Source organism: Brachionichthys hirsutus, chromosome 15 (genome assembly GCF_040956055.1).
Source record: "Brachionichthys hirsutus isolate HB-005 chromosome 15, CSIRO-AGI_Bhir_v1, whole genome shotgun sequence".
Taxonomy (NCBI): domain Eukaryota; kingdom Metazoa; phylum Chordata; class Actinopteri; order Lophiiformes; family Brachionichthyidae; genus Brachionichthys; species Brachionichthys hirsutus.
In genome coordinates, this window is record NC_090911.1 from 1,586,898 (window position 1) to 1,606,023 (window position 19,126).

The window sequence follows — 19,126 nt, forward strand, 5'->3', positions numbered from 1 at the left end:
ATTGTCCTCCATCGCCTTCCCACTGCCACACTGAGCGGCAAGGAAAATAGCACGGATCTTATGACCACTGTGAAATTAGTTTCATCTCAAAAACAGCAGTTTATGCCAGAGTAATGCGATGCGACAAGTTTATAAACAATTAAGCATGGAATAAAAAATGAACTATTAATATTGCTAATAACGTTTATATTTCTGTTGGCTTTATCCAGTAATAATTCAGAGTAAAGAGTCAAAGTAGGTAGTAGACAGTACTGTAACTCAGTTTGACAGCTCTGGAGAAGATTGATTAAGTATGACAATTACAAATATTTGCATTAGTAGTATTAGTGGCAATAAAATGAATAATATTACTAATTTTAAAGCTCTCAGCCTTACCCACCAAGGTGAGTTACCTTTATAATAAAAAGTACCAAATACTCTGACTTCATTGTAGATTTTTTCCTCCACGAGTTTCCTAAAACTAACGTATCATGATAATTATTAGAAACAGAATGTATTTATTCTATGCTTCAATTATGTTGTTTAAAAAGCCTTTTGATGTAAGACACAGCAACACAAACGCATCAGTTCACCTGTCCTTTCAGTTTTACTGATACTAATATATAATATATAAGTTGTAGGCGCTGTTTTAGCAGAGAGTCGTTCTTTTCGACACTAACTTGATCAATAAGACCTGGAAGGACAATAAATAATGACATTAATAGATCCTGCTTAAAAGCTGCCAACTCTGCCCGGACGCGAACCGGCCCGAGTGACGTAGATACTGGCTAGCTAGCTAGCGAGCTAGCCTTCTACAGGACGCCAAGCACCAACCTGTTTTTGACTGGACATCTTCATCCCGCTGCGCAGTCTGGCCTTTATTTGCCAGCCGCTTGGAAGACCTCATGGTGGTTTATTAAAACGATGGCGGAGGGAGACCCGACAGTCACCGCAGACAGGCTGCTAAAGGTTCCCCGCGGAGGAAGCAGGATCAGGATGTGTCACTCAATTATCTAAAGAAAATACATTCGTGTTAGAACCTCGTCAGAAACAGCTGACATTTTCTTTGCTATCATAATGGTTTAAGGGCAAAACTGAAATCAATAAAAAAGATATATCTTTAATAATAATGTCAACCTGAACTGTACGGCGTGACCCCTGGGAACAAATCTCAGGACCAGACGTTCCGGCTTCACTGATCGTCGGAATTATTTTGCGGGTGGAACAATACAAATATACTCTCGGTCCGGAACTGGAAGCCGAGTTCCGGTTCCGGTTCCAACCCAAGACAGTCACTGAAGCATGGCGTCCCGGAGCTTCGGCGCCTGTGTCCTCTGTCATCCTGTCCTGAGGATGACGTGCAGGGTGAGCGCGGTTTGTGTGTGTGTGTGTTTGTGTGTTTGTGTGTTTGTGTGTTTGTGTGTTTGTGTGTTTGTGTGTAGCATCGTTGCTTTGGAGGTCAGACACACAAAGACCTGAGAGTTTAACAGTTTAACACACATGCATCCCATGAACAGTTCTTCTTCTCATAGCATCTCCTATTGCTAGTTTTGGCAGGGAATATGTTTTCTTAAGACATCAATTATTATATATAGAACTATATTGAATTAAGATACATTTTAGTGTAGCTGGTTTCATGGGAAGGAAATCCCTGAATCTAAATCGACTGCTGAATACAGTAGATATAAAACAATAAATAGACAACAAGCAACCATGTCCTAGTGTTTTGAAGTGTATTGTTGATTTCATCGTTCATGTGTTGCATGTAGCTACGGGCAGGATATCAAACGAATGATTTAATCAGACATGCCTCTGAGAATATATATCCATACTTTGTAATTTTACTAGAAATGCAACTAAATAACTTTAAAACTTTGGATATGTAAATCTTGAATCTGTCCGTCATGTTAAGTATCAGATAATCAGTGGAACTGACAAATACAATTTCCTTTTAAAAGACTAAAGAATAAAATCAGATTCAAAAATCTCGACATTAAAACTGTCTAATGATATTTAATAGCGCTCTCTGTTCTCCATCCATCCATAGAGAATGAGTGCAGCGGCAGACCTTCAATCCCAGATCGATTTTCTTCAAGGACAACCACACAAGAAGCACCCAGGCGTGACCAAGCTGAAGAATCTGGGCCTTCCTGACAAGCTCCAGGCGGCTGCTCTGTCAGTTATTCAAGGCAAGTTTCAGAAACGGTCCGGCCTAAAATGAGAATCCATCGGCTGCCTATTTGACTGTCACTGATGGGAAAGATTCGGTGAATTTTCTTATTCCACAAAACATTTGCGACGCTTCACAGCAACCGGGCCTGCAGCATTCTAGAAATGGAAATAGAGAGCCTCTGTTGTCATTGCATGGTGGATATAAAACGAGATTAGGAACCAGACGAAGAAGTTTGAGACTTCCAGGGGAACCTCGGGGTAAGAACGGATGTTGAAGAAGCTTCGGTGTTGAACGCCTCGCTGCACCGACTCCTGCTTGGCGTCATGAAACCCGGCAGCTGGGTTTTCTACATGGAGTTGTGTCACGGGTGTTGCTGGAGCTAATCCCAGCTGACTAAGGGCGAGAGGCGGGATGAACGTGTCTCCATGCGCATCACGGCGCCACACAGGCAACCAATCACACGCTACGGATCATTTTGTAATGATTCATTGCCCTAAATGGCATGTTTTTTGTGGTGGGAGGAAACCGGAGAAAACCCACGCAGACACGGGGGGAACATCCAAACACCGCACGCAAAGGGGTCGAACACGGAACCTTATTTAATGACAGCGCTATCCACTGCGCCACTGCTTTTATACCCTCATTATGGCTGCCAATTAAGTTCCAATTGCTACTTTTTGTGTGGCTAAGAAGCCAAAGCGTATTAGGAGTCGTCTTCCTCCACCTGCGCCACGCAAAGGTACAATTATTGTGTTATTTTTATATTAGTGTATAACTGTAATGCGCTTTTATATAATTAAGTTTATCTTTAATTCCTTTCTATATTTTTGCCACATATAATCCCATATAGAAAGTGTTTCTGGTGCTGGAGAAGGGGTTATCTGGATTAACATGAATTCAAATGGGATAAATTGTTTCGGGTCACGAACGACGTCAGAGAACGGATTAAATCCGTGAACGGAGGTTCCACTGTACACCGAAAGCTAAAAAACGACAGAATATAAACGTGAATTGACTCCATATACCTCTTATTATTGCACAAGCAAATCTGCAGCGATCCGAAACTAATCAGAGAAAATGTTATTTACACCCTCTCTAAACTGAATTGTGCACTGTAGCTGTAAAACTGAACCTTTCAGCGCACAACTCCCCAGAATTAGGTGCACAAGCTCAAAGGTGCGATACAGGCCTGTGAAACGGGTGCAAATGTTTTTTGTGTCAATCATCTATTTCAGTCGTTTCGCCCTGCAGGATGGATCCTTCGTGTTTAGTAATGAATTAAACTTGTACGTTTTGTGGGAGAGAAACATTCCTTTTCTGGAACTGTTCCTTTAAACCAGTGCTTCTCAATTATTTTGTCGCGCCCCCCCTAGGAAGAAAAAAACATTTCGCGCCCCCCCCCCCCCCCCCCCGAAAAAAAAACCCCACTCTTCTATCCTTATTAACATACAAAGAAATATGAAAAAGAAAGAAATATAGATCATCTTACAACAAAGAATAACTTTATTACAATTTTTTTTAGTCTGCAACAGAAAATGAGGAAGTCTGGTCTTTCTTCTTCTCCCACCGCAGATTGTTTACGACCGCTGTTCTTCTGCTAATCCTCCCTGCGCGCACTCTGACAATCAGGGCGCCACTGCCAACTACTGGAGTGGATGTGCAATTACACTTTACTCTCGTAAGGCAAAAAAACATTTTCTCCGCGGTCACAGGCGCCCCCCCTGACATCGCAGGGGGGGCGCGCCCCACCATTTGAGAAGCACTGCTTTAAATGAAGTGGCTCTTGCTCACTGACGACTCTAACTTGATCCGACCTCTTCACTGCGGCCGCTTGCAGGAGCTCAGGTGGCCCGGCTGACTGAGCGCAGCCGTAAACTCACAAACTTCCTGTGGAGCAGAAAACGAGCAGTCGAGGATTTCACTCTGAGGAAGAAAGCTGCGAGCCTGGAGAAGGAGCTTTGGGAGAAAGCGATGGAGACGCCAGATGGTGGGTGACGCCCGCGTGAGAAGCACTCGTGGTTGTATGAGGAGTGGACATGTTGCAGCAGCTTCAGGAAGCTAAATGCGCTTCCTTTTGCAGGCGCAGACGAGCAGCTGCTGGAGGAGCGGATCAGGAAGAAAGTGCTTTCAGAGCTCAGGCGCACCACGTACCGCTGGACCGCTATGAAGTAGGAGCCGCTTCTGTCTAATGAGATCTAAGGATGCAACCGGGACTTGATTTATAAAGAGATAAATGACTTTTCAGTAATTTGAATGGAGAAAGCACCAAAGGAAGAATTCAGAGTTTATGCTTTAACTGTTTGTTTTTCTTCCTTCTGCTTGATTTTGAGATGTAAGGTTAGTTTTAACACAGCTCATCTTCGGTCTCAGGTATGATGAAGAGTTGGGTGTGGTCTACATGGCGGCTCGCCTGGCTGGTGGCTATGCAGCAGTGAGGAGAGCTATGAATGAGGTAATGAGGTGGGAGCAATCTAAGACCAGGTCTGCTCTCCAAGAGACGTTGATTCAGATGACAAAGAAACAACATCGCTACCCCTGATGGGTTGGGGGGGGGGGGGGGGGGTCTTCTTTGTGCCACCTTCTGTCCTGTGTGAAAAGTGCATTTTCCTTATTTCATTTACGTCAGATAAAGAAGAGGGATCCCTCCTTCGCCCCTCAGTCTCTCCTGGACTTCGGATCGGGGCTGGGAACAGTCGTCTGGTTGGTGTAACACGCCGGTGCAGCTTAAGACGTGTATCGTGTGAGACTATAGTTGCCCGTCGTCTTCCACAGGGCGTCCCACTCGTACTGGGGGGACTCTTTGAAGGAGATGGTGTGTGTGGACAGCTCCGGGCAGATGAACATCCTTGCAGAGCGACTCCTCAAAGGTTCGCTCACATTTCCTGCGGTCTTGATTTGGGGTGTTTCTTGTTTGTTTTTTTAACGCTTAAAGTGTGTTTGTTGTTTTTTGTTGTTGTCGCCGAGCAGGTGACGATGAACGAGCCGAACCTCCCATCAAGCACGTCTATTTCCGACAGTTCCTCCCCGTCTCTCCGAAGGTAAATACAGTAGTCCCTCGATATAATGCGGTTCATCTTCCGCGACTTCGCTGCTTTGCGGAGTTTTAATGCAATTTTTCAGATTTTATTTTTTGCACTTGAACGCGCCTTGAAACGGCGCAAGGACGAAGGGGCGCGGTCAGAGGAACTGTGAAATACGCGCGAGTCGCTATTAATAACTTCTCGTGTGTTCAACCTCGTAGGTTGATCATTAAAATTAAATTCGTTATTTCTAAAAGCTATCATGTTTATTTGTTAAGCGTTTGTTTGATAGCGCTCTTATTCTCTGTGTAAAAAGAGGCTTTTATTTTGTAGGAGCATAAACGTCACGTCCCTTTTAGGTTTTGTTTCTTCCTGTTGATACATGTAGCCGCTGCCGTTCCGCTGTGCTAAGCTATCCAATAAAGCAGCATGAGAGGCTAAAGACAGCACGAGTAGAATATTTGTTCTTCTGCACTCCAAGCGGCTCTTTCCTCGACCTGCACGCCTTAACATTATTAACAGGAAAACGTTTACTGTACGTACTATATATTTTTATTTCTCAAACAAATGTTTAGTTCTGAAAAAGTTTTGATCTTTGGTTTCATTCTATAATACTGAAACAATCTATTTAGATTAATGCCTGACTGTTAAAAGTGTATAAAGTGTGTGGTGAGGGGTTTTACAGCCTTAAAACATTTATGTACATGTATAATAATTGTAAAAAAATTAAAGATTACTACATTGCGGATTTCACTTATTGCGGGTTGTTTTTGGATCGTAACCCCCGTGGAAAATGAGGGACTACTGTACTCCACTTTAGTTCAGGAACATTAAAACACGTTCTGCGTTCGCTGGGAAGGTGCGTTTCATTTCCTCCACCAACAGGATCTAGAGGCTGTTTGTCAGCAGGATTACACAAAAATAACAAATAAATTCAGACATTCTGCCGCCGTTAGCATGTAGAATCAAGCGCCTCGCACACGTTTCCTCTTTGATCATGGTTCTCGTACGACTGGAGGATGAGCGCCGTGCCGTTTCCCCCGTAAGGTGCAGTTCGACTTGGTGGCGGCGGCCTTCACCCTGTCGGAGCTCCCCAGCACCAAGGAGAGGGAAGAGGCCGTGTTGACGCTGTGGCGAAAGACCGGCTCCTACCTGGTTGGTTGGAATGTTAATAAAGCTCTGCCGTTAGAGGGCGTGCACGTGACTCTGCTGTGAGTCGGGTTGTTCTTGTGTTGCGACTTTAGACTGCATGCCATTTATTTTCTGTCTCGTATAATAATATCAGGTTGTGTTTTACACATTTGCTTTTATAGGTGCTTGTGGAAAATGGAACCAAAGAGGGACACCAAATACTTATGGAGGCCAGAGACACTTTATTATTGGTAATACGAGTAATTCAAAGGTTCTGCTTTATAGATTGTTTAACAGTTAATCGCAGCAGGTCTCCTCCTCCAGACACAAGAGAAAACCCTCCATGACAGCAGGCCGGCGTCGGTCTTTGCTCCAGTGAGTTTAAAGCCAAACTGGCTTCAGATTTTACCTGCTGGTTTTTTCCTCATCTCTGTTTTTTTATTTTATTTTCCAGTGTCCTCATGAACTGAAGTGTCCCAAACTGGCCGTGAAGCCCAGCTTTCCCTGCAACTTCCAGCAACTGTACCAACCGCTGCGCCTGCCCGGGTTAAAGGTCAGCTTGTGGGCTGCACGTTGTTAGTAGGCAAACACCGGCGAGTTTGGCATGAAGGTTCAATCCCGACCTCAAGAAGTAGTTTAATCAAAAAAAAGGACAAGTCAAGTATCTTTTCTGAGGCTACAGAAACAAAATGCACTAGTGACAAAAGCCTAAGAAAAATGTGTGATGAGAAAAGCACTCGGAGAGCAGACCTCCGCCAAGCAGCTCATTCCACTCATAACTGGATCTACACCGTCCACACGGTGATCTGGATCAGCACCAGAAGGTTCTAGATTGTTCTTGTATCTTTATACACCAACATGAAAAGTCAAAGTGAATCAGAGTTGATGTGTTTTTTTAACTGATTCTTGAATCCATAAATGGATTTCAATGTTAAAATTTAATTATTAAATTCTGGATTTAATAATTAAAGAAGACATTTTTTATGACCGTGATTTTTGGTCAGTGAATTGAATGCAGATTTTAAAACGTAATTTTTTTTAAAGCCTTCATTTATCATTTCATTCATTTATCCATTGATTGCAATGTTAATGAACGTTTCAACATGATCCAGAATCTCTTCTGGATCACCAAAATTGAATCAACAGTTTCAAGTCAGAGTCCCAACCTTTCCTGAAAATGTGATCAAGATCTGTCCATAACGTTTTGCGTTATCTTGCGAACAGTCAGACACCGGTGATTACGTAACCTCCTCGGTGGAGGCAAAACATTCAAGTAATTCTACTTAAAGAATTGATCAGATCGCATCATCTATTGATTGATTTTCAGCACAAGGAGCAGCAGGTGGAGGAGTTCAGTTATTTGATTCTGACTCGGACAGAACCAGTACAGGCAGAAACGGCGGCCGTGGACTGGGCCCGGCTGATCGCGCCCGTGCAGCGGCGGTCCAGACATGTCCACTGTCGACTGTGCTGCCCGGACGGACACCTTCAGCACCTGGTGGTGACGGCACGCAAACACAGCAGGTAAAGGCCGTGTGGATTTCAGTCGGGTTCAGATCCCTTTCATGGATGGGAAGTATCGGGATCATGTTTCTTATGTGGGATTTGAGGCGATTGATAATGAGCTAATACCTGGAATTCCTGATACGGATGTATCAATTCAGGTCGTTTGTTTCCAAAGTGTTCAATCACAAGCATCTCTGCAAAAGTGCTACGCTAAATCAAAGTCGCAGATAGGCAGTGTTTTCATTTAGAAATGGTTAAAGGGCAGCGTATTCAGAGCTCCGGACTTTAAGGCCGTTTTATTCTCCTCTGAATGAACGCCGACTCGTGAGAACCGAACTGAAGACGGTTTCGTGTCCTTCCAGAGACTTGTACCGCTGCGCTCACGGCAGCCACTGGGGAGATCAGCTGCCCGTGCTTCAGAAGGCCGATGACGGCAGCCAGACTGACTGACGAAGATCAAACTGCTGGACTCGCCAGAATGTATCGAAGGCAGACTGACAACTTTCAATAAAGTCATAACCAAGTCTGATTTAACTGAACTCTGCTTTATTGTTCACCACGGGAAACCGAGAGCACGACTTTAAACAGGCATGTTGTGATCTGGACAGACATTTCCTCCTCCTTTAGTGCTTCCGGATCAAGTTCAGACAATCTGGACTCCCAATCCTGATCGTCTTCCACAGCTTGATTCTTCAATGTCTTGCGACATTTTGTTTACACCCTATTACTAGGCCAACCGCTAAACAAATCACACACATGCGCGTGTGTATATATACACATCATGTTTATACATATACATATATCTGTTACAGGATTCACAAACCCGTCTTGTGTGATATAAAATACAAATCCTAAACCATCCTCAAATCCAGACATGGGCAAACCCAGGCCCGGGGGCCATACGCGGCCAGTTGGTCTTTTTAATCCGGCCCGCCAAACTTGTCCAAATTATATCATTAAATAAATTGTATTATAATTAAACCTCATTCATTTGACCTTTTCCCTGTAATGCTACCTGTAAAAGGCCAAATCCCTAATGCAATAGCTTTCATGTGTCATTTATATTAGCTCACACAAATACTCCATCTGTTCTCGGTCCGGCCCCTCTGTCAAATTTTAGAACCTATTGTGGCCCGCGAGTCAAAAAGTTTGCCCACCCCTGCTCTAATCTGAAGACTGAGATTTGTAGAATACCAGATTTCTGATTTCCTCCGAATGTTCGTCCGAGCCTTCGTATTTGTTCTTGCGGCTTCTGCTAACTTCCAACTATTTCGGCCAGTGCGGAGACCAAGTCGAGGTACTTGTACTCGAATCCAGCCTCTTGAGTCTTCTTCGGTAGGACCTTTTGACCCTGTGTGAGGACCAAGGCCCTCTCGGAGCCCAGCAGGGCATTTATGAGGAAGGCGGGTATGGGAATAACGGTGGGCCTCCCGAGCACCCGGCCCAGCGCCTTGGTGAACTCCCGGTTGGTGTTCAGAGCCGGCGCGACCCCGTTGAGCACTTGTGGTGAAGGAGACGGCGCGTCCTCGGGGTTCTCCAGAGCGTGGACAATAATTCCTGCCAGGTCGGTCACATGGATCCAGGGAAATGGCTGGCGTCCTGAGCCCAAGGTGCCCCCGAGGCCGAGCCAGAAGGGCAGGAGCACTTGCTTCATGGCGCCACCATCACGGCCCAATACTGCCCCTGGTGGAAGGAGGAGCGGCTGTTACCAGTCAAAGTTAAAGTAGAGTCTCCTATTTGTCTTCAGGTTTTTATTTTTGTGATTATTGGGAATTGAATTTATTTCATTCTAAGTATTTTAAAAATGCTCCTAAAGGAGCAGCGAGCGAACTCCAAACGATATATTCTTACTGTTATTTAAACTTCTATGTTGCTCATTTATGTCGACTGTGAAAGCGTTTTATTTGTTCTTTTACATGCGATCAATCTGCAACGCTTCTGGCGGCTGAACGTAAAACAATCGGGGCTTCCTGCGGTAACTTGAAATCAAACGAGCTCTTTCCATACCGGGTCTGATGACAACTTGTTTGGTCGCTTTGGCCGCATCCTCAGGAAGAAGTGCAGAAGCCTCCCATTCGCTCACAAGGTTGGACAGGAGGTCAAAGGGGGTCCACTCACTGTCTTCTGTATACTCAACCGTCAGACTGGGCTTGTAACAAGCTGAGAGCAAAAAAAACAAGAGACAATCAGAGATTGCAGACCCCGCCTCCAATAGACTATTGGATCTTGTGAGACAGTAAACAGTGCTTCCGGATCAGAGGGGCCAGACCTGCGCTAGCTTGCTGCTCCGGAACGGGAAAAGATACAACTACAACTGTAAGATATATGAAACTAGAATGAACTATGAGTGCGCACACCAAATGTGAAGTCTCTAGCTCCAAAATTGAGGTCAGGATGGACTCCTGAAAAATGCAGATTTTAGAACAAAAATTAGCTCTCAGACCCGGATTGTGATCTGGATCCATTCTCGGGGAGGACCGAGCCACAGACAGAACCTTGCTTGTGTAAAAATTTCAAGTCGATTGGGTTACTAGTTTTTGAGTTATGCGCGCAGACAGACAAACAAACAAACAGACAGACAAACAGACCCAATTGCAATACCCTCGCCCCCCCTTCGGCGAGGGTATTAAAACAACAGGTTTAATGTGCCATCGGTCGATTTGTGGGATCTTACTTTCAACCTGTGGCGAATCAGAATGCTTTATCCTAAGATGTATTATTAGCCAAAGACTTACCAACACCTGACACCAAGACCCAGGAGCGAGGAGGGCTCGGAGCGGCCGCGATGGATCGGGCCAGGCTTTTAGTCGTGTCGACCCGACTGGAGAACAAGTCGTTCTTGTAGCTCTCATTCCACCTGAGAGCAGGTGAAGAGCGACTCGGTGAACTGGCTGCGTGAAAACAGCCACACGTCGTGGTGTAAGTTCACATTCACTGCTCACCATCGCAGTGGATTCAACAGGTTCTCTCCGGCCAGGTTGACGGCGCCCTCGCATGGCGGGAGTCCCCGAGACTCCAAGTCAACCTGCGGACACACAAGGCGAAAAAAGAGCACGCGTTTATAAACGAACACACGCTCACAACGTAGCAAAAATGAATTCAGGCGATTCAACAGAGTGGATTCATCTGAAAATCATACCCACGTAATCCTGCCTGGGCCAGGCCGTCTGGAAATCACCGTGACCTCGTGACCTTTGTCTCTGAGCAGGCGAGTCAACTCACGGCCCACGAAGCCAGAGCCCCCCCCTAAAACAAAGCGCACACAGACGTGGATGACACAAATGACATTTGACCCAAGTGCAATAATCAATGTGGCGCATCGCGTATGTGAACACTCAGCTCAAATCACTTTATTTGTCCCCAACGGACACAAAAGTAGCTTAAACAACACGATCGATACACAAAATCAAAGGTCGTGAACTCAGTTTCAGTTTTGTGATTGTCTCGTTATTTTTATGAGAAAATTAGGTAACAGCTTGTGTGTAGGTTACGTGACGTCACGTTGGCATTTCCGTGCGACGCATAAAAATATAATCGATAAAAAACATCAGACCTACCTACTAAAACTCTCATCGTCACCAAACCCTCAACCTGCACGGTTGATAATCGCGTTTGGTCACCGACACGGCTTCCGTTATCTTCTTCTTCGTTGGTTCGTTTGGCAAACAGTTTGTACGTCCGCCACCTTCTGAACTGGAGTGTAATTGTTTTTAGTCACATCAATTGGTGCGGGTACAAGAACAATATGTGCATCAAAGACCTGTGAATAGAAATGAGTCGATTGAAAGGGCAGCGGCGCAGATTTTACACACTTTTAAAACACGTTAGCTGCAAAGTGATTATTCTGCTTTAATCCCGTTTAACCTTCTGCTTTAATCCTTCATGTCATTCTGATTCACTTGCAATAAAAAAAAGTGCGTCAAATATTATTTGGCAACGATTCCGAGAAACATAAACAATGTCTTTGTTTTAATGCTCATGTGACGTGCGACATTTTTAATGCCTCGTGATCACGTGATATCTACGTGATGAGTCTCAGTCCGTTGATTTTTTATTTGGATTAGTATTATTTCCATATTACAGGCTATTCCAACTGTAATCTGAACGCGTCATGAACCAGAAGCTATAAACGGCACGTGACGGCAATGCTCAAGTTCTATTGGTCCATGGCACGCGTCTGAGGAGCCCGTAGAAAACGTCACCAGAGAGTCTTCCATCCAATCAGAAATGATCACCAAAATCTGTGGGGAAAGTATTTGGAGCTTTGTCTTTTTTTGTGGGACTTTAGTGCGACAGAGAGCATCAAAGGTCAGAACCGGTTGATCGACTAGATTCTACCATATATATATTTATTTGTACTTTTCTACCGGATTGTTGTTTTTTTTATTCAGTTGAAAAAGCTTGAACTGAAAGCTGACGCATGTTTTAGAAATTATTAGAAAGAGTTTTTCACACACAAAAAAAAACAGTCCAACAAAAAAGGGACTGTTTGGCTTTGTTTATTTGTTTCATTTGTGTTTATTTGTATTTATTTTGTAAGAGTTGTGAGTGAACAACACAGGTTTATAACTTATTAGATAGTGGAGAGGAACAGAGGGAGGCATCACCATCATGGTCGAACCCGGCGAGGAGCCGAACCGGGCCGTGCGGCCTCTCCTCCAGCAGGCTGACAGCCAGCACTCCCACCGGATCACCAACTTTTACATCGATAATATTTTGCGACCGGACTTCGGCCTTATGAGAGACGCTGAAAGTTTAGTCCGGGAAGGAGGCCGCCTCAAAGTGACCTTCCAAAGAGCGGAGCGATCAAGGAGAAAGTCCTCCTCCACTGTCCACCTGCAGCGGGACGGATCCGGCGGCGATGAGGACGTGATGGACGGTGAAGCGGCGAACGAGAGCCGGGGGGGTGGCGGAGACTGCCGGGGCCCCCAAACCAGCGCGGCCCCTGCAGCCAAGTCGATGCTGTGGCCAGCCTGGGTTTATTGCACCCGCTACTCGGACCGTCCGTCCTCCGGTGGGTGGACAGTTCTGCAGCCATGCACTTATCATTATTAGATTTGATTGATTGATTGATTGATTGAATCATTTCTAACCATTTTAGTTCAAGCATGGACATTATTCTCTCAGAGCACGCAGACTTCTTTCCATCCTAATCGATATATCAACGGTAACAGTTTGCAAAGCAGTTTGTGAACTGCCATAAAATGTTATTACAATTTAACATCTTTATTATTTGATGCGTTCGATAACCAAAACGATTAGACTGAGTTCAATGGAATGGATGAAATCTTATTATACTAATGTTCGCGTTGTTTTTTTTGGCTTTGAAACTCCATTAGATGAAGAAAAATAAACGTTAAAAAAAACTCTGGAAAATATAAATGAGGGGGGAAAAAATTAAATCGAGAAGTGAGGCAAACTCAAGTTTATCTCCATTCTCCCCAGTATTCTTTGTTGATATCTCATTAACATATTTTTTAACAATGGAGGTGTAAAAAGTGGGTCCCAAAAACCGAGAAATTCGATGCGGAATATTGATCGGTGTTGGCCTTTATCAAAGCTGGAAATAAAGTAGAGGAATTTCAGCAGCTACGGAATTATTGAAACATTTTTTCATTCTTTCACCAAAGTGCTGTTTTATTATAGCACCCAGGATTATCCCGTTTTCTAATCACAGGATGAAAGCTTGTCTTTGAGCTGCGGTTATTTTGATAGGCATAATACGGACTTTTCCTTCGTTGGGATTTAGAAATGAAATGAGCATTAAACTATGTTTGAAAATGACCTGAAGCGAAGCAGAGGAAAATATTCTCCTATAGAGACAATCAAAAGCTAAAACGAACCGCCAGAAATGATGACGTGTTTTACGGGGAAACAAAAGTTTCCATGAAGGTCAAGTCGACGAGCAGAAAGAGGCTGCAAAATAACAATCAGGAGAAATAGCACTTAAATGTATTCAGTATTTATTATCATCCCATCCGAGCATTTCATTGTTGTGAGCCCTTCACCATAGTAGAGTAATGGCGCACCTAATCCTGGATGGCCCGGGATGATCATTTTAGAAGAAAAATGTTTCGTCCGTTTCATAATAATATAATAGAAACAAAACAGTTTTTCATATAAAGAGTTTCTAAGGAAATTGAGAGGGAACGAGGCGAGGACGCTCCCATCCTCCATCCGATTTAACCCCACCCCCACCCCCACCCATTCTTAAACTGCGCCCGTGGATCTGAGCACGTCAGTCACCGTGAAGCTGGTGTGTTCCTGCATGCTGCACAAAATCCTCCATTTAATTCCAAGTTATTGGAACCAAAAGTGTGACGTTATCCATCCTGATTGGGTTCGGCTTAAAATGAACCCAAAAAATCATCACATTTATACGAAAACATTATCATTTCGGTTATTACGCATCATCTGGACGGATTTATTTTAATTACATAAGTTATATTTGGCCTTATGGATTAACTTTAAAGAACTGAAAGGACCATGAAACGGTCCAGTAGTGTTTTGTGTATTTGTAAGACAGGTATTAATTGTTTTTCTGTTTTTAATAGACATATCCTGATGTTTTGTTTTTTTAAGATTCACACACAAATATATAGAAACGGTTCTTGGAAGTGAAAGCACTTCTTTATATTTAAAATGACTGCTCTTAACTTTGTCTCCCATCCAAGGGCCCAGATCTCGCAAACCGAAGAAGCCGCCGGCCCCGAGTCCAGAGGACAAGCGGCCCCGGACGGCCTTCACGGCGGAGCAGCTGCAGCGGCTGAAGGCGGAGTTTCACGGGAACCGGTATCTGACGGAGCAGCGCAGGCAGGCTCTGTCTCAGGAACTGGGCCTCAACGAGTCTCAGATCAAAATATGGTTTCAGAACAAACGAGCCAAAATCAAGAAATCTGCGCTGAATACAAATTCTCTGGCGTCGCAGCTCATGGCGCAGGGACTGTACAAGCACGCCGCGGCCAAGGAGGGCAAATCGGACAGCGACTAGGCGAGGCAAGGGGGCGGGGGGGGGGCAGGGGGTGCAGGCGGGCCTGAGCCATGCATGTAAAACTACAACACTTCTGTAGCCGAGCGGGATTTGTAGTGAAACCCAACTAGAGATGTGCGCGCAGTCCCGAACGCGTTTCCTCTGACGCTGCGTTCCATCCCGGGATGGAAGAGTTCTCCCTGCAGGTTAGGGTTAGGGTTAGGCTCGCAGCCTCAGTCCGGCCTCGGACACGCAGACACACAGTGACAGTGTGGCGCACTGACCGGAGGCCCAACTGGACCCCGGATCTGATGAAATCTGCTGGAATCCAAAGACGTCCTGATGCGTTCTGCTCATTTCCGGGCTTTACGCCCTGATTTTCTCCATTTGTCCTCTTCCTCTTTTTCTTCTTCTTGGGTTCTGCTGGTTCTCTCCGGAGAATGGGTTCTCCGGTTGGTTAATCCACTGAAGGGTTCTGAGATTGCAACGAACTCAAATGGAATCTTATATTTATTGATTCGTCAGTCTGGAGTTGAATTGATTTTCAGTCTGGAGCTGATTGGCGGCCGTTTGTTTGCAAAGTCCGCGCATTGGGCTCCGACGGCCGAACCATGGACCTGTAGTTGGAGTTCGAGTCTCATGTAGCACGACTTTCACGAATGTTAGAGAAAAGAGGCGATTTAAGGCCTCCCTTATTTATAAAAGGAGAACCGGCTCAGGCGCACATTATTCAGATTTCAGCAATGAGGCTCAAACTCAATTGTTTTCTCCTGATTTTGTGAATCGATATTTATTTTTACTACCGTCTCTCAGTGATTCAGTTTGTCTTGCGTTCTTGGAAAAACAACGACAACAACAAAAGCAAGATTTTTCTTACATGTTTTTTAAAAGGCTAAAATGTTGACAGGGTTATAAAGTGGGATGCGATGGAAATAATTCAAATGATGTGATTGTGAAAGTAAATAAAAGACAAAAAAATATGTTGAAGAATAATGAATTACAGCATCTACGTCACAATATTCAGATTATTTCTTTAAGATTGTTGAAGCTCTGCGTAAAACCAGACAAAACAGGAAGGACGCAGTGGTCTTCACAGGTGACGTCACCACCGCCACACCAATGACGTTTTCTTTTCATTCTTATACTGCACTTGTCGAGAATTTCATGTGTTTCTGTGTATTTCTGTTAGTATTCATCTCAGGTTTGGCTAAATGTAGCAGTATATGTAAATAAAACAAGTTTACATTTCAAAGAAGTTGCTTTGGCTGCTTTCTTCTCGTTTCTTGCGTCCTTCGTGTCGAGATAAAGCCATAAACTCCGGCGGTTAAGTGAAATGATGATCAGCTCATTGTGGTAAACGTCCGTATTTGTATTTATTTTTGTGTAAATGTCAGTAAACGTTTCTTTGTGTATATTACAGTAATAAAAGCATTTTATACTGATTTTAGAGGAGCCTGAAAGAGAGCTGTGGTACCAGAGTCAGCCTCGAACACAGGAAATCCTTCAGTACCAACGCTCTGGACTGAAATTATGAAAGTCCACTGATCCTATACCTGACAGGCTCTGAGACAAATCACAGGTTATATTTATGCTTTAAAAACTCTAATCATCAGCCGAATCTGTGTCAGTTTAAACAGATTAGACGTATTCAGAACCTAAAAAGACGCCCGTTTGCTTCCGGTTCAGCCATCAGAGATGGACACGACAGGATGAACGAAGAACTATCAGCATTTTCATCAAGCAAATGACTCTGGAGGTCATTTTTTCATTTGTTATTGAATGTTCATTCATTCATTTTCTTTAGCTGCAGCTGACCTGAGCTTTGTCCACGGCAGCCACCTCATTTGCATTTCCTTTATTAGCTGCATGTGTGGTGGAAATGCCCAACAGTCACTGACTGGACGAGCTGAGCTCTTCTTCACTTGGTGAAAACAATGTGCACAAACCCCTTGGTGGCAATACAGCCTGCTGCTGCTACATGCTAAAGTGCTAAAGCTACCAGGACACAAGACAGCAAGGTTCGCTCTCTGCCGAATGCAAGCTTGGATGGCAGTAATCTGGGTCACCGACTGTCCACATCAGTCCCTTGCAAACCTCCATGCGGACGTTCTCTTTACAAGTGGACCGACCGATTCTCCCGTCCAGGACCTTGAACTGCTTTGACGAGCAGATGTTGGGACATCAGGGCCGCTTGTCTGTTAAAAGACATTGGTATCATTCTGTGGTTGGCATGGCAGCACACGGTGGCCCTGCAGATGCAGCCAGGATCCTTGTAAACTAGATCCAATCCCAGGACGCTGAACCCTCTTGGTGTTCCAGCAGCACAGAGTTCGGTTTACAGTGAGGCCCAGCTCATCAGGGATGCATCTGATCACTCTTATTGAAGACCAGTGACTGGTTACTATAGTAACACTTGGACACATTGATTAGGCATCTTAAGCAACAAGGTGCCTAATCGGGAGACTGACATTCAGACTTGCAGTTGTTTCCGTGGGTAAACTCTCAACCTGAAAGAGAATTTCTGCAATGAGCACATATAGATGTGGGCGAGTGGACCTATCTGGACCTATCTGGACCTATCTGGACCTAACTGGACCTAACTGGACCTAACTGGACCTATCTGGACCTATCTGGACCTAACTGGACCTATCTGGACCTATCTGGACCTAACTGGACCTATCTGGACCCATCTGGACCTGGACCTAACTGGACCTATCTGGACCTATGATAACTCAAAACGTTACAGACGGATCTTGATTATATTTCAGGAAATGTTGTTAAATGTTACCAGGAATACAAGGCTAAATGTTGGTGATGATCCAGAAGAGATTCTGGATTCTGGACCAATTTGAATATTTTGTTAACATTGGAGTCAATGGAGCTTAAAGATCTAATCCTCGATATCTTAGTTGATTATTGGCTGATGTGTATGGAATTTGACACAGTCATGCAGGGTGGGGATCTCTATCTTATCACCGAATTTCATCTGGATCGGATCCAGAATGACATTAGGAACAATATTACCCATTTATGGATTCAAAAATCAGTTAAAAATACATATCAACTCTGATTCACTTTAACTTTTCATGGTTGGTGTACAAATATACAATAACAATCTAGAACCTTTTGGTGATGATCCAGATCACCATGTGGACGGTGTAGATCCAGTTAGGAGGGGAATGAGCTGCTTGGCGGAGGTCTGCGCTCTCTGAGTGCTTTTCTAGTTTCTTCATTATTTTGATGTTTATTCCAACATCATGTCTTTTTTAGCTTTATCCTATATAAAATGTATCAAAATATGTTCTTTGTGAATTTATGCTTCGTAAAATGCGCTTAGTCCAACCCAGTCAGTTAACCATTTGAGTTTATTAACTCAACTACATTAATTTAACTTATCTGAAAATATTTGTTTGGAGTCGAAGGAAGTCAAGTTCTTATTGATAAGGTAACTTGAGTAACTTAATAAAACTCAATTAGATTTAATTAACCAATCTAATATTTGCAATTCTATCATGATATTCACCATGGTGATTTATATTCCAGGTTTTTTCCCACTTAAGTTATCTAGACTCAAAAAAATAATTTGAAATGTGCAAATTAATTGAGTTAATAAAATAAAATAATATAAATCTACTGTTTATGTTGGACTAACTCAGCAAGTTTTACAGTGTATGACATTTGCTTCCGTGATCTGTTTACAAGCTTAATGACAGCTTTCAATTCCATCGCATATTCTTCATCAGCTCCTGAGAGAAGATGAGTTCATTTCACGTACAGATCAAAGCTCAAAGCTCTGGGGCATCACACGAACATTGTTGAAATGCAGAAATATCATTCCATAGCGTTTCAAATCGAGCCTGCCATCCTATTAAGACTCGGCCTAAACCTTAACCATCGTTAAGCAAAAAGACCAATAGAGTATACGGCAACATATACCTCCGTCTAGGACAGCTCATCCAGGCCTCCTCTGTCCAGTCTATAGTTTAGCCATAGCTATGTTATATATTTCAATAAAAGGGACGGGGGTGTTGTGGAAGAAATATAATTACAGCTGCTAAAAGAAGGTGAAGATGAAGAATGGGGGATGACATCAGGCCAATTTCACACTCAGGCCTTGGATGGCCAGGCCAAGCCTGGCTCTCGCCATGCTAGACTGATCAAAGCCCATTGCAGCTGCCCCAAAGGACCAGAGAAGGAGGGACACTTAACTATGTTAAGCTCCATGGCAAATATATTATAATCTTGTTATAATACAAGTTAATGTTGCAGCTCAGCGACCAAACTTCTAGTAAGAGAGTAGAAAGACACAAGAATACATTAGAGGGGTTTCTATTCGACAAGGCAAAG

General features: G+C 43.9%; 3 protein-coding genes across 5 annotated transcripts; 2 read left to right on the forward strand and 1 right to left on the reverse strand.

Moving 5' to 3' along the window:
* Window positions 1-1,268: 1,268 nt before the first annotated feature.
* mettl17 (methyltransferase like 17) lies at window positions 1,269-8,338 on the forward strand. Of its 3 annotated transcripts, none has more exons than XM_068748474.1 (14): window positions 1,269-1,344; window positions 2,027-2,168; window positions 3,990-4,139; window positions 4,233-4,320; window positions 4,523-4,604; window positions 4,779-4,852; window positions 4,925-5,019; window positions 5,120-5,190; window positions 6,220-6,327; window positions 6,486-6,554; window positions 6,628-6,678; window positions 6,758-6,856; window positions 7,631-7,827; window positions 8,172-8,338. In XM_068748474.1, the coding sequence occupies exons 1-14, from the start codon at window positions 1,282-1,284 to the stop codon at window positions 8,257-8,259; spliced, it is 1,377 nt and encodes a 458-aa protein (XP_068604575.1). In that variant the 5' UTR covers window positions 1,269-1,281; the 3' UTR covers window positions 8,260-8,338. The 3 variants fall into 3 exon arrangements, with proteins under 3 accessions (XP_068604575.1, XP_068604573.1, XP_068604574.1); XM_068748472.1 differs by having other exon boundaries at window positions 6,226-6,327; XM_068748473.1 differs by lacking the exon at window positions 6,220-6,327.
* Window positions 8,339-11,437, reverse strand: sdr39u1 (short chain dehydrogenase/reductase family 39U, member 1). Its single transcript, XM_068748476.1, has 6 exons — window positions 11,367-11,437; window positions 10,949-11,055; window positions 10,752-10,834; window positions 10,545-10,666; window positions 9,817-9,969; window positions 8,339-9,492 (listed from the first exon to the last, which is right to left on the reverse strand). The coding sequence occupies exons 1-6, from the start codon at window positions 11,380-11,382 to the stop codon at window positions 9,065-9,067; spliced, it is 909 nt and encodes a 302-aa protein (XP_068604577.1). The 5' UTR covers window positions 11,383-11,437; the 3' UTR covers window positions 8,339-9,064.
* Window positions 11,438-12,420: 983 nt separating this feature from the next.
* Window positions 12,421-14,800, forward strand: LOC137904603 (homeobox protein engrailed-2b-like). The gene is made up of 2 exons (XM_068748801.1): window positions 12,421-12,823; window positions 14,484-14,800. The coding sequence occupies exons 1-2, from the start codon at window positions 12,421-12,423 to the stop codon at window positions 14,798-14,800; spliced, it is 720 nt and encodes a 239-aa protein (XP_068604902.1).
* The last annotated feature ends 4,326 nt before the right edge of the window (window positions 14,801-19,126 follow it).

What these genes read in the sequence shown, in the direction of transcription:
- sdr39u1 (XM_068748476.1), bottom strand. An exon ending in CTGTTGAATCCACTGCGATG is followed by an intron (nt 10,667 to 10,751) that starts GTGAGCAGTGAA and finishes ACCTGCTCTCAG; the next exon opens with GTGGAATGAGAGCTACAAGA. An exon ending in ACAAGTTGTCATCAGACCCG is followed by an intron (nt 9,493 to 9,816) that starts GTATGGAAAGAG and finishes TCCTTCCACCAG; the next exon opens with GGGCAGTATTGGGCCGTGAT.
- mettl17 (XM_068748474.1), top strand. Translation starts at nt 1,282, where the DNA reads ATGGCGTCCCGGAGCTTCGGCGCCTGTGTCCTCTGTCATCCTGTCCTG. An exon ending in TACCGCTGGACCGCTATGAA is followed by an intron (nt 4,321 to 4,522) that starts GTAGGAGCCGCT and finishes CTTCGGTCTCAG; the next exon opens with GTATGATGAAGAGTTGGGTG. An exon ending in ACGGCACGCAAACACAGCAG is followed by an intron (nt 7,828 to 8,171) that starts GTAAAGGCCGTG and finishes GTGTCCTTCCAG; the next exon opens with AGACTTGTACCGCTGCGCTC.
- LOC137904603 (XM_068748801.1), top strand. Translation starts at nt 12,421, where the DNA reads ATGGTCGAACCCGGCGAGGAGCCGAACCGGGCCGTGCGGCCTCTCCTC. An exon ending in CTCGGACCGTCCGTCCTCCG is followed by an intron (nt 12,824 to 14,483) that starts GTGGGTGGACAG and finishes CTCCCATCCAAG; the next exon opens with GGCCCAGATCTCGCAAACCG.